The sequence below is a fragment of the Nannobrachium achirus genome (assembly GCF_963921795.1).
Source record: "Nannobrachium achirus genome assembly, chromosome: 22".
NCBI classification, from domain to species: domain Eukaryota; kingdom Metazoa; phylum Chordata; class Actinopteri; order Myctophiformes; family Myctophidae; genus Nannobrachium; species Nannobrachium achirus.
In genome coordinates this window covers 45,846,215-45,860,292 of record NC_137829.1, presented here as the reverse complement: position 1 = coordinate 45,860,292, position 14,078 = coordinate 45,846,215, and the positions used below count along the sequence as shown (strand labels likewise).

The following is a 14,078-nucleotide window of genomic DNA, read 5'->3' as shown; positions in this document are numbered from 1 at the left end:
AAAGGCATAGGTTCAGAGAAAAGGGGCTTTAAAGTTGGCGGATTGCATTGGATCCAAATAAATCGGCGACGTCGTACGCACGTTAGTAAACATAGGACCGCTACGACCGTCATATGTTGGTTGGGGGAAAGGTGTTCCGACTACCTCCTGAAGTCCCCGGATGTACACTGAGGCGCATTGATCTCGTCCTCACACAACTGCGGCGGTTGTTCTGCCATAACCTCCGGAATTTAGCCAATCAGAATCCAGTATTTGAACATGTGACTAGAAAAAGTGGTAGAACACCAATTTAGCTGTGTCTCAGAAAGGGTTACCATACCAAAAGAAAAAAGAAATCTGGGTATTTTCCTCCTGTATAGAAAGTCGATGGGATCTCAACTTGATTTGGCCACTGTGGCGACCCCGAAGGTCGCCGACTCGGGCGCCCTAGCTAATTCATTAGAGCAAGCCCTGGGCTACATCTGTGAAAAATGTGGCGCTTTAAGACTGATTAGCATGAAAAAACCTTCGATTAGGCCTTCGATTATTAGGCCCCATTTACACTGGCAGCCAAATCCAGCCTGAATCAGATCTGTGCCACATCCAGATTGGAATCTGAGTGGTTTAAATGGTCACATGGAACACATCAGATTCCAATCTGGATGTGACACAGATCTGATTCAGGCTGGATTTGGCTGCCAGTGTAATGGGACCGTATAGGTTCTCTCTCTCTCTCTCTCTCTCTCTCTCTCTCTCTCTCTCTCTCTCTCTCTCTCTCTCCCTCCCTTCCTCCTGTCATTCTCAATCTTCTGGTCAAGCAGAAATATCCTGAAATATATGGCACCAAGAGAAAAAAACGACTGTGGTTATTAAAGGTTTTCGAGTAAAAACGCCTGTTACAGACAGTACCAGCATAAAAAAGTAGGTAAATTCATACACAGCAAAATCCTGAATGAATTGAACTTGGTGTAAAAAAAAGACCATATTAGGTATTCTTGTTAGTTGTTTCTCGTTCAGGGGCATAAAGGACAACTTTTTTCTACAGACGTGTTTCAGTGTAAGGTGTGATAATTCCCCCTCTCTTCATCTCTGCATCATATGAGTCATGAACAACAAACAAGGACCCCCGTTTCCTGTAGTGAAGGGTTGGAGGGTAGAAGCGTTTATATTACCTCTTATTGTCAGATCACCAAAACCAAGTCAGACTGTTCAGGCACCATGATGCTCCTCTACATCATCGTTGTGCTTCAGCTGCTGTCCCTCACTGGTAAGATTACATTATTATTATCATCATCGTGTTTCAGATAAAGCCTTTATATACAATATACTGTATGTAAACATTTTTACTACTTCATTGTTTCCATTAGTCAAGACTGAAAGGTTGTTCTGACAAGATCAAGGATACAAAACTACTTCCAATAAATTGTTTTGAAAAATATATCTTTTTAAATAAAACATTTTTTAACATTTCTGAATATAATTCGTTTTTTCAAAACTTTGTTTTGATGTTCTAAATATATACAGCAAAGCATTAATGTGAAAAAGAAACTTTGTAGTTAGTACTTGAGTATTTACTTTGAGGCATTGTTCTACATCAAGGGTAGAGAACCAACATTGGCACAGGGGAGAGTGATCACTGAACAACAAAAAACTAACTTTGTATGTATTGCCTATGGAATTTTGATGTGGTGTTATGATTATTCACTGACTATCAAGGGGGACTGCCCATAAGTCAGAAGGTTCATTAGTCCTACATCTAATTATGCACGAATTGGGTTACTGAGGTTAGGGTTAGGGTTAGGCATAGTATTCTTAACAGATTCGGACCAATGCCATGGCACCCTATCAAGAATATGTAAACATGGCACTTCATGTCAAAAAAGGTTGCCGACCCCTGTTCTTCATTAGTTTGTTTTTTTCATGTAAGGGGCTTCTGAGAGCGGCATAGTTGGAGGAAAGGAATCCAAGCCTCATTCCAGACGCTATATGGCAGAACTCCAATGCCGTGGAGGACATGTTTGTGGAGGGATACTCATTCGAAAGGACTTTGTCCTAACCTCGGCACATTGCAAAAAAGGTTGCGAAATGTGAGTTTATTTTTCTTATGTAAGAACAGCGTAAAACCAAATCTGATTTCATACAATGAATAATGTCAGCCATTTAATTTCTGTTATATTTCAGTAGGCCTAATGACATGATTGTGGTGCTTGGAGCACACAACAGAACCAAAGATGAGAAGAGTCAGCAAAAGATCCCAGTAGCTGAGTACCATCCACATCCCAAATATTATGACAAGAACATGAAATATGACATTATGCTTCTTAAGGTAATCTCACATTTTGTAAAACTAAATTTAAGTTCAGTTTCAAGCCCTACCTTTTTATGCAATACCAATTGTACCCATAGACCATATTCACACGGCAACCATCTTGCCATTAAGTTAACGTAATGCCACCCCGGTATTTCAATGCAAAATGCAAACATGGCCGCCCAGTGAATACGGTCTATACTCTGAATACCTTTTATATCTGTTTGGCTGTCTGTTCCCCTAACGTATACCGGTATATGGAGATCTCATTATCTGTCTGTTTGACATTTCTTCTGTAATATGTTTAAGATATTGAAAAATGTCTATGATATTCCTCCTTATACTTATGCATACTGTATAAATGTAGTACTGTATGTGCTATAATGTGCCAGCTATACCCACACTCTTATGGAAAGCAAATTCCACCAGCTGTTACTATGTCATCATCAAACTAAATCTATTCTCTGCTAAATCACAAGGCAAATTAAGATGGCATAGACACGCTCCCGCATAGCTATGGCTTCACACATGGAAAGAGCTGATCTGTACTCTTTTGCAGTTAAAGACAAATGCCAAACTGAACAAGAACGTGAAGACCATTCAACTACCCAAGTGGAACCAGAAAATCCCCCTAAACACCAAGTGCTTAGTGGCTGGCTGGGGCCGAATTAAACCCAGTGCAAACTCCCCTCCCTCTGACGTGCTGAGAGAAACTACAGAAACCATGCAGGCCGTTGCTGAATGCAAAAAGAAGTGGCAAGACTACTTCTGCAAAGACCAGATGATATGCACCCACGCTGATGGGAAGGGGATCTGCCAGGTAATGGAACAGAAATTAAGTATTTGAATCAGACACTTTATTATTGAGTTGTTGTGGAAGAAATGCTACCATCATCATCATCTAAGTCCCCACTCCTCTTTGTTTTTATCCCTTTAGGGAGACTCAGGTGGTCCCCTCATCTGTGCCGGCAAGCTGCATGGTATAACAGCCTTTACATCAGGTGGTGCATGCGATGACCCCGGCTACCCACACGTGTTCATTAAAGTCCCTTTCTTTAGCAAGTGGATAAAAACAGAGATGAACGGGTGAGGATGTATTGCATATACAGTAAGGCCATGGACGAGGCTGACAGGATGTTACCACAGAGCAAATACAACACTGTAAAGTGAAACATTTATTTAAAAGACATTTGTACATTTTATTTGTACATCTTTTACATGTGAAAATTGTACAACCACAATGAAAATCTAGTTGCTAATATAGCAAAATTAAGGAATAGATTGTGTAGATGATTTGATTTGTACAACCTTATTAGATCATTTTAAGTATACTGTATCTCCACACTCGTCTTTCGTCGTCTAACAAAGACCTGCCCATGACTGACCATACACTGGACACTTCTGATGCTCATTTTTCCAAAACATTAATTTCAATATGGTATGAAAATTAACATATAGACCTGGAAATTATTTATGTATTTTTGCTTATTTTATTTTTTGCTTTTTTGGGAGAAACTGTATTTTAACAGACTGAACTTGGTTGCGCTTTCTTTTTTTGTTAGTCATACTGGAAGTTCTTGTGTTTTGATACGTTTGTAAGAAGTGTGTATTGATTTTAAAATCATAGCTAAACACAATCCCTGGAGAGAAGATGGATAAAACAAAGTTGTTTAGCCATCACTGGCTCTGTTATTATGGTAACTCAATATGTAATGTTGTAATGACTATGGATATAGTGTAAACATATGCAAAATCTAAAAATAAAGCCTTAAACTCAAACTGTCTGTTTATGAACAATATTATGTCCAAAGCTGTGAAGAGAGAATTACATGTATTGAAGGTGGCATGGTACTTTATTTACTGTAGAAAATATTAATATAGTTTGTGTCCAACTTCACACACTCCCTGTGTCAAGGTTTAAATACTTTTCTTTACACCATCTGCTCCTCTTTGTGAATGAAATGGATTGAACTGCAATAAGAGATAATAGCTGACATCTGCCATAGTATTTTTGAAAATGTCATGAAAAGACCAGATGGTTTAAATGTATAACCAGTTTATAATTAGGCCATGTAAAATCGAGCTGTGTGTGTAATATCATGTTCGTAAGCATACCATTAAATACATACAGTAGTATCAGATCAGGAGGTATTGGGTGCCTTTTCTAATCTGTTGAGGATAGACGAGACATTATGTAGATTAAAGACAAGCGAGTGGCAAGAATGATCAATTGGAGACCAGCACCAGTGCAGCTCCTCAGTCGTAGTGCAAGCTTTTGAAGTTGAACCGTTTCCGTTCTGTGAAACCTGTCATCTGCAAAGAAATGAGAGCGGTTTTGTAGTTAAGTCAGCTGGTTGTGGTACAGTAAATGATAAATGTTTACCTGCTATCCTAGCTTCTTTGAGGCATTGTTCTCTTTGCACTCTACTTACTGTATATGAATATGTACCTTGTTGTTTGTCGACTAAGGTTCGTGCTTACTCTGATCTCACACTCTGGATAAGAGTGCCAGCTAAATGTGTAAATTGCATTGTGATTGTAAATCAAAACTTACCTGACTGGGATCTCTGGTGAAGTATCTCTTCTCTATGACCTATTATGGACAAAAAAAAAAAAGATATACGTATACTGTATATAGACAACTACCTTTTTGTTCAAAAACAATAAATTTGGAAGGTGCAAGGCTACACTGTGTGTGTGTTTCCCACCTTGTCAAAGAACCTGCTCAGCTTCACCGCATTAGACGTGCCTGCAGCAAGGTATCGTGTGTTGGTGGAGTCCTTGGAAACAACATAATACCTTTAGACACAAGCCTCAAACATGATGGCTGTAGTTAAACTCAGGTTAACATCGATATTAGACTACTATACAGACAGAGAGACAGTTGTATATCAGTCTTCTGTTGTTCACTTTCATTTTGGTTTTGAAACAACTACTGTATTCATTTTAAATCGACATTAAGGTTCATAGGATTTATAGTACGCCCCCCAATCCAGATATTAAACAAAAAAGAAAAATACTTTAAATGTGTCATTAGAAATTAGTAGGTCAAAACTTTGATTTTGCTGGCTTCTGTATCCAAATGAAGCTGAAAAAAATCAGGTGATTTTTACATCAGGTTTCAATGTAATAAAAAATATAATGTTTCAGATACTACATTGTAAAACCTCAAGCAGAGTGTGGTAAAACAGCCATTCTCAGCATACCAGGTTGATTTCCTCTGCGTTGAAGTCTTCTGACAGGAAGGCTGTCCGGGTGAGAACGTCGCTGCGCTTGTTCTCTGGGATTTGGTCAAACTTGGTGCCGATCAGCAACAAAGGCACTGGGTTCTCAGCAAACTGTTCCCTGTCATAGTCTCTGCAAGGGGGGCACAGGGGCATGGGGGGTGTCTCAGAAGGGAGGACTATAAACTTTGTTAAATGACATGCCCTGCAACAGACTCATGTGCAACCTTATCCACTGAAGATATGAACTCTTAATATTGTCGCTCTTAGGCAGTAACCTCTTTATCGCCATATTCTAACCTTTTGTGTTTTTTTGTAAATATTAATGCCCTACGTCAGGGGTCTTCAACAGGGGGTCTGGGACCCCTAGGGGGTCCTCAGAGTTACTACAGGAGGTCCTCCAAATCTTTGTGTGATTTTTTCCCCACCTTTTTTCTATTAACCACTTGAACCCTAGCATCCATATTCTGAGAACTTTAGCCAAAAATAGCAGATCTACAAGCTGCGAGGCATTGTGGGCTTGGAGATCGGGCTATTTTAGGCTAAGAGGTTTGGTGTAGACTAGAGGGTAAAAAGAGCAGCAGTAGACTAAGTACAGAGTGAAAGGTCAAGTTTATTAAGTATTGACGGTTCAAGTGGTTAATATCTGAAAAAAACAAATTGACATGAATCCAAAATACACTGATGATTCATGCTGTCAACCGAAGAAACTATACGGAATCTATGAACAGGTTGTGGGGGTCCCTAGTTCATCTCTCTCTCAACTAAGGGGTCCTCGGCCTGAAAACGTTGAAGACCCCTGCCCTACGTGATACTACAGAGTCACACAAAAAAGCTCCACAAGCTTGAATTGTGCCAGGAAGGCACAACATATTTTGAGCTTGTAGATCTGCTACTTTTGCCATTTTTGAATGAAAAGTAAAGTTTTGGACAGTTTTGGTTTCTACCCGACAGAGATGATATAACTTAATTTTAACTTGTCATTAATGAGAACATTTTAAGCATATTAAATTGTGCTATAGAATAAGGAAGCATGACAATATTGACATTAAAAACATATAATCTTTGTATTAGCTGTATTCATTTGCACACAACATCAATTACTTTATGTTTATGTCCTGTACTAATATGCTAATACTGCTTCTCAGATGTATTGCTTGAAATCATAAAGAACAAAAAAAAGGAAAGGAAAGGACAAAAAAAGTACTACCCTGACAACTTTGTGCCATTTACCTACAGCACATTACACCATGTTAAAACTATTTGTACGTACCCATTGGAGACTATAACTCCTGTTGGAGAGGAGTCTTTGTTCAAGGCCTCTAGTGACCAGCGGTAGAGATTCTGGGAGGATTTCTTGTTTGTCAGGTCATGTACCAAGACAATACCTGAGGGAGGGAAAACAATAAACAGCCATTATCGATCCATACATTCTCTCTGCCCCATGTGTGACCTCACCCTTCACTGTAGCTTCGGGCCTGACTGTCACATAGCGTTACCATCTGGCATAGGAGGAAACAGCCAAATGGTAACATTTTAAACTATTTACGAACACTTTAACAAAAACGTATAGGTAGTCAAATAATCCTACAGTAGTAGGATTCTTAGTTTCTGTAGTTTCGACTGATTGGTAAAATAATCACATTTTAAATCTGGGTTTTGACAGCCTGCGCCGAATTTAACAACAATGTGCGTTCCCGGTCAGCACAGCAGCACGTATTTAGGGGCAACATAGCTGAATAGTTTGGGATCCCGCCTGGGGGAACAGAGCCCCTGGTTGTCCCTGGTTCGATTCCAGGCCAGGGTAGCAATGGCGTGCCGTTGTCTGTCACTGAGCAAGACTCTTAACCCCTAATTGCTCACATGCTCCTTGTGGGCAGCGAATCAGCTGGGTTGGGCCGAAAATACTTAATTTCCCCCTCAGGATGAAGTAGGTAACTATTTTTATTATTTTATTACATCGGGAATGCGCCTCTGTTAGAATTCACCACCCTGTTGAAACTACAGACTTTTGTAGGATACAATATTAGGAAATGGGTCAAAGCTTGACAGTTTTGCCATTCCCCCTATACCAGATAGAGTCCCAGAGCTACAGCGAAGGATGAGGTTACTGATGGGCAGACATTTTCTATCTGGTCTTCTCTGAAAAGTGTCCAAAATGATAAAATGTGTAACTTTACCATTAACTGAATTGTAGAAGACAGCTCTGGTGCTTTTGACACTGCTTGCACTGCCGAGGGACCCTCCCACATCCCAGAGTTCAATGTAGAAGGTCTTCTCCTCCGGGGTCCCCTCCTTATAGTCGTGTATCTGGAATACAGTCAAACAAATAAACAACTGGAAACCCTACCGTCCGTTTACAATTATATGTTTGATATCTGATCACAGGTTTGATGTCTCACCTGCAAAAGGGACTGTGAGTCTATATGTGATATTCTACCACTTTTTGTGGTCACATGTTCAAATACTGGATTCTGATTGGCTTAAAACCGTGGTAAATCAGTCAACAACCTTGCGTTGGCTCATGGACCCCGCCCACTGAAACAATTAATGATTGTAACTAAAGATCCTTGCAAGTTACAACTGTGTTTTCTTTCATTTATATGGTAAAAGTGGTAGAAAAGCAATTTACCATTCGAGGTCGTGGGTTGTTGGCTGATTTACCACTGTTTCAGGCTTGTTTGGCCACAACCCTGAAACAGTGGTAAATCAGCCAACAACCCACTCCCTCTCATGGTAAATGGCTTACTTTCTATCTGCTGCAAATGTTTCTCTACTTGCACAAGGAGCATTTCTACCATGCAATGTGTGCTTTTCTATTTTGACCTAACCCTAGAAATGTCTGTGATCTTACATACATTTCATGTATTCCAACTACACAGCCATAGATCAGTCCTATCCTCGCCCAGTTAGAGGACTGACCTCCCCGGTATAGAGGTTGTCCGCGCTACGTGTGTGTACTCACCCAATAATTCATTCCTAAGACCTGGAGTCAGATATTGTCCTCTAGTTTCATATCCATTTGAAAGTTGTGGCAGAAGGCGTGTTTAGTAAAACCACTTTTCCACGAGATTCACACGGACAGCGACGGGGTCGGACCTGAAATGACTGCTGGGCTGAACATATGAAACCCTCCTTTGGGAAGACAAGATTTATCCTGCAGAGATCAGTCTGCTAACCGGCCACAGATAGGGTCGATTTAGAATACATGAAATGTATAAAAGATCACAGCCATTCTAGGGCTACATTTTGACCATGCACCTCATGTACAGTATATTTGATATAGTACCGTTTTCTTATCCGACTATATTTACTGTGTTACTTTCCCTATTATTTAGCCTTATAAAGTGTCTCTTAACCAGTAAAACATTGCAAAAAGACATAATTTTGTCCACTACTTTACAACTGTAAACTTGTGATGTGAGTGTAAAAAACATCACAAGGATGCAACTGGGACGTATCATCAGTGATGTAGCCTGGGGTCGACGGGTGTTTCGGGTCTCGCAACATCATACACCCTCGCCCAGGTGACCCAGCCGGGGTTGATCAAGTCCCGACTTACGTCCCAGTAGCTATCCACGATCAGTCCTATTAGGGAAAGACAGGGTCACTCAATGTGCTGCACTGGAACTACTCTGCCGGGATTGGGGGTACAATTCTGGCGCGTGGAAGAACTAGGCTCTATGGGTTGACTCCTGGCCGGGCTCCTCCTACGTCTCACCAGGTCCTCTCCTGCTCTCACCAGGTTCAGAACCTGTGCGTTGCACCAGACCCCAATCCAAACATTCCATTCAGCTGCTGCAGTTGAATGGCCCTCCTAAAGGCCTCACCGTGGATTTGTTGGGCTTCTTCCTCACGGAAGACACAGGCTGGGGCGCTAACCCAACCTGCTCCCGGGTGCCGTCTAAATTCCGGCCGTCAACCGAGTCTCCGGTGGTCACCAAACTATTCCTGGTTGTCACATAGTCTATTCCTATGAGCCACTATAAATAGAACTAATAGTGTAAAAAACATCACAAGGATGCAACTGGGACGTATCATCAGTGATGTAGCCTGGGGTCGACGGGTGTTTCGGGTCTCGCAACATCATACACCCTCGCCCAGGTGACCCAGCCGGGGTTGATCAAGTCCCGACTTACGTCCCAGTAGCTATCCACGATCAGTCCTATTAGGGAAAGACAGGGTCACTCAATGTGCTGCACTGGAACTATTCTGCCGGGATTGGGGGTACAATTCTGGCGCGTGGAAGAACTAGGCTCTATGGGTTGTGAATAAAGTTTGAGTTGAGAAACACATTTAGTGTTAACTTATTCATGTGTAGCTCAGAGTGTATATAAAATCCAGGTCCATTTGGTTCTATTTTGTACACTCTCTGAGTTAATTCAACACTGAGGATTTTACCAGTGTGTGTTTCTCTCAGCCATAGTACAATTTAAGAGGTGTTCAGTGCTTGCTTACCCGCACATCCACGGAACAGCCAACAGTCCATGATGGATTTCCCAAAGCCTGGTTCTGACACAGTAAATGGACCAGTGAAGACTTCCCTACTCCTGGTAAGGAGAACAGAGGGTTGGGAATAATAACATTTTTTTTTTTTTTTTGTCTTCCCTCGGGTGCTTTAGCACAACATTCCCAAAACTGTAAGATTGCAGTTGAAATATTGCATTCGCCTCATCAGATCAAAATGTCACCTAAATCAGGGGTCTTCAACAGGGGGCCGGGACCCCTAGGGGGTCCTCAGAGTTACTACAGGGGGTCCTCCAAATCTTTGTGTGATAGAAACCTTTTATATTTAACCACTTGAACCCTCGTGTCCACATTCTGAGAACTTTAGCCATAAATAGCAGATCTGCAAGCTCACAACGCCTCGTGAGCTTGTAGATCGGCTATTTTTTTGGCAAAGAGCTTTGGTGTTGAGGGGAAAAAGAGCATACTAAGTACAGAGTGAAAGGTCGAGTTTATTAAGTATTGATGGTCCAATTCAAGTGTTTAAATATCTGAAAACACAAATTCACATGAATCCAAAATACACTGATGATTGTGCTGTCAAACGATGAAACTATATGGAATCTATGAACAGGTTGTGGGGGTCCCTGCTTCATCTCTCTCTCAGTCTCAACTAAGGGGTCCTTGGCCTGAAAACGTTGAAGACCCCTGGCCTAAATGAATGATCCCTGTGAGGGGGGAAAAGGACGACTGATGATGGAATATTTTGGGTGCCATTGCACTGGTCCGAAAATCTCATTGTTCCTACGTCCCATTAGTCCGAATCTGGTGATGTTAACAATAAACATGGTGAAAAATACTATGCCTAAACCTAAACCTAACCCCATAACCCTAACCTCAGAAAACTATGACTAAACCTAACCCTAAAAAGACAATGTAGCATTACTGTAGCATTACTGTGTGCATTCATTCACTCACACCATCAATACAACAGAGGATTCTCACACAACATACTTCCTAAAACACATCTGTAAATGTCATGTTACTTTTAATAAACAATGTAGCTACTGACCTGAATCCCCTAAAACTAACACTTTTACTCTGTCCAGTGAAGCCATGTTTTGTTTTGTTGACAGGACAGACTGACAGTAGGCTACACTACGCTGGAGATGGGGCGTTCGCGAACGAATCCAGTCTTTTGAACGGCTCTTGGAAATGAACGATGGGATCCGGTTCGCAGTATAGGGAGCCGTTACCTTTTGTAAATGAACAGTTGTGGGGAAAAGTACAAACATTCTTTACTTCATGTAAAAGTATCAATAGAGAATTAGCGTAAGGCGGAGTTTCGCTCCAGATGACGTATTTCCCGTCGCCATCCTCGAGGGACGTCACTTATAATAATAATAGGCTAATAATAACAAGTGCACTACAACGTTTACACAACCTACCCATGACGATCCTATTACTGTATGTATTGAGATAGATTGTAGTATAGGCTACAACAGTTATCATCAAAATAAACCATATCAAAGTGTGCGGGACATTTCTCTCTCAAAATAACAACTTTTCTAGTGTTATTTCTTATCCTGGTAAACATCATGGGTCTGTCTGACAGACAGCGTTCCTTGTTCGGCCATGCCAGATATATGCGCTTTCTCTAATTATCCAACAGAAGAGAGAGAGAGAGAGAAATGGTCAAGCCTATAATATATTCAATAGAAATATATTTGTTATGCCAAATTACAAAACCAAACCCGAGTGGCCCCGTAATGGTCTTGTCCAGTTCCGTCCCGTTCTGATTCTTTTTTTGTTTGTTTTTTAGACCTGTGACATTGTCCTGAAATCCGTTTATTTCCGAGGTTCAGAGAGACCCGAGCATTTAGCTTATGATTAGGCTATTAAAAGTCCATGCGTGCCTCTGCCTTTCATGTGGTGAGGTCTACTCAATCTAACATACTGCAGCTGTGTGAACTGATTGACAGGCACTGTCAGAAGTCAGAGCGGTGTAAACTTTATCATGTAGGCCTAATGTAGACTTTATTGTCCAATGCTGCTGGTTGGTTGCCTAGGAATCTAAATCTATAATATTAACATTGAAACAAAAGCCAGGGAGAAAGGAATGCTTTTAGGCTATTTTCTATCTGAGGTAAGTCATTTTCCGTTTGTTTAGTTGTAGGCTAGAAAGAGAGAGAGAGAGAGAAAGAGAGAGAGAGAGAGAGAGAGAGAGAGAGAGAGAGAGAGAGAGAGAGAGAGAGAGAGAGAGAAATGGTCGAGTGAGCTTCACTGTGTATTGTAAGACGTACGGGACCTGTTGTCAATGGTGTTGCATTGCCGATTAAAATATAATCTCTTTAGGCCTAAGCCTATTTATTAAACCACAATCGAATGTTGTAATGGGAGATAGGAGAAGAGTGATCTAAGCCACACACACTCAGCTCTTGTGGAAATCTTGTGACAAATCTTGTTGTCATTTTTCTTTCTCCAGTCGCCCTGTTGCTCCGTTTTGTCTTTGGTTAATTTAATTAATTGTTTGTATTATATAGCCTACCTGCTGAGGCCATCTGTTATTTGATTGATTGAATACTTTAGTCAGTACACATGTACACAGCCAGCCTACACACCACCTCACCTACAAGAAGCAACTACAGCTTTTTTTTTTTTTTTTAGTTTTTTTTTTTACTGGTCCCCCCCTCCCCCCCTCAGCAATGGCGCTGGTTTTGTAGGCCGATAACTCCAAATCGGCCTACAAAACGTCATACGCACGCTTTCTATACTGCAACGTGGTAATACTCTGCCACAAGTAGAAGTTTGGAATTAAAATGTACTTGAGTAAAAGTACAAAAGTGTCGGTATCAACATGCACTTAAAATACCAATAGGAGAAGATTGTTATTATGCAGAATGTTTTTCCAATGTAGAAAAATAAATTGAAAATAGCAGATCTACAAGATCACATTGCGTCGCAACGTGACGCATTGTGAGCTTGTAGATCTGCTATTTTCAAATGGCGGAAATGTAGCCTATATGGCTGAAATGTAGAGGGTTGAAGTGAATTTGTAATTATAATCAAAATCTTTGAAAGGAACGGTTCCCAGAGATCCGGCTCACTTCAAAGAACCATAAATCCCATATCTACGCTTGGTTTGGCTTTTCCTGGTTTCCATCCGCTTGTTCAGTCTCCACATCCGGTTTACAGCCCGCTTACTGTATCCGGTTATTTCTACACCCACATACATCGCAAGCACACTGGTCGTTTCCGTATCCGTTCTAGACAGGATCCTGCAAACTGCAACAAGAATTGATCCCAGTCTATCTTGTGCCCGCCCTGTTATTATACGCTTCTCGTTATGATTGGCCGAGAATACTACCACGGTACTTCCTTGGAGTACGTCTCCTCTCGCAGCTGCTTCATTGGTTAGCGATGACGTCAATCAAGCAGTTTTATTTCGGTTGCAGTGAAACCGAACGGCCACGAGATGGCGGTACAGTACAGACAGATGAGACAGATAACCTTGGCGTCAGCAGGAAAACTGCGCAGATTAATGCAATCAGGACATTGAGGACAGCTGGGACATTAAGAAGATTGAGGATATGTCTGCCTTCAACATGACTAACTAAAATTAATTAAAAACAAAAATACTAATAAATAATGTATTTCCACTCTGTTCACTCACTGAATTTAACAGACACACGTGAGTGTTAAGGCCCATTCCCACTGGGCCAGATAACAGATATCTGGAGATATTTCTCCAGATATTTTTCCATTCAAAGTGGATGGTAGATACAGATAAAAAAAATATCTACCACAGATATTTGCCACAGATACTTTTATCTTTGGCAAAACATTTTTTTATCTGTATCTACCATCCACTTTGCATGGAGAAATATCTGGAGAAATATCTCCAGATATCTGTTATCTGGCCCAGTGGGAATGGGCCTTAACACTATAATTAAAGCAACTGTCGTGTTGGGAACTGGGGGAGGAAAACGGCAACAACCAACAGTTAGCAAATAGCAATAGCAATTTCTAGCGTTTTCTTTCATCAGTTTTTAGCCTACATAATGTAACGGTAGGCTATTTCTTCTTCTTCTTTATTTATTTTATATTTTACCCCCAGCAAA

General features: G+C 40.9%; 2 protein-coding genes across 2 annotated transcripts; one reads left to right on the top strand and one right to left on the bottom strand.

The window, feature by feature from the left end:
- The first annotated feature begins 1,943 nt into the window (after window positions 1-1,943).
- LOC308307892 (granzyme-like protein 1) lies at window positions 1,944-3,456 on the top strand. The gene is made up of 4 exons (XM_080753222.1): window positions 1,944-2,066; window positions 2,161-2,305; window positions 2,847-3,107; window positions 3,225-3,456. The coding sequence occupies exons 2-4, from the start codon at window positions 2,174-2,176 to the stop codon at window positions 3,375-3,377; spliced, it is 546 nt and encodes a 181-aa protein (XP_080609348.1). The 5' UTR covers window positions 1,944-2,066; window positions 2,161-2,173; the 3' UTR covers window positions 3,378-3,456.
- Window positions 3,457-3,477: 21 nt separating this feature from the next.
- Window positions 3,478-11,116, bottom strand: rabl3 (RAB, member of RAS oncogene family-like 3). The gene is made up of 8 exons (XM_080753221.1): window positions 11,030-11,116; window positions 9,970-10,061; window positions 7,692-7,821; window positions 6,785-6,899; window positions 5,494-5,644; window positions 4,996-5,067; window positions 4,842-4,880; window positions 3,478-4,600 (listed from the first exon to the last, which is right to left on the bottom strand). The coding sequence occupies exons 1-8, from the start codon at window positions 11,073-11,075 to the stop codon at window positions 4,544-4,546; spliced, it is 702 nt and encodes a 233-aa protein (XP_080609347.1). The 5' UTR covers window positions 11,076-11,116; the 3' UTR covers window positions 3,478-4,543.
- Window positions 11,117-14,078: the final 2,962 nt, after the last annotated feature.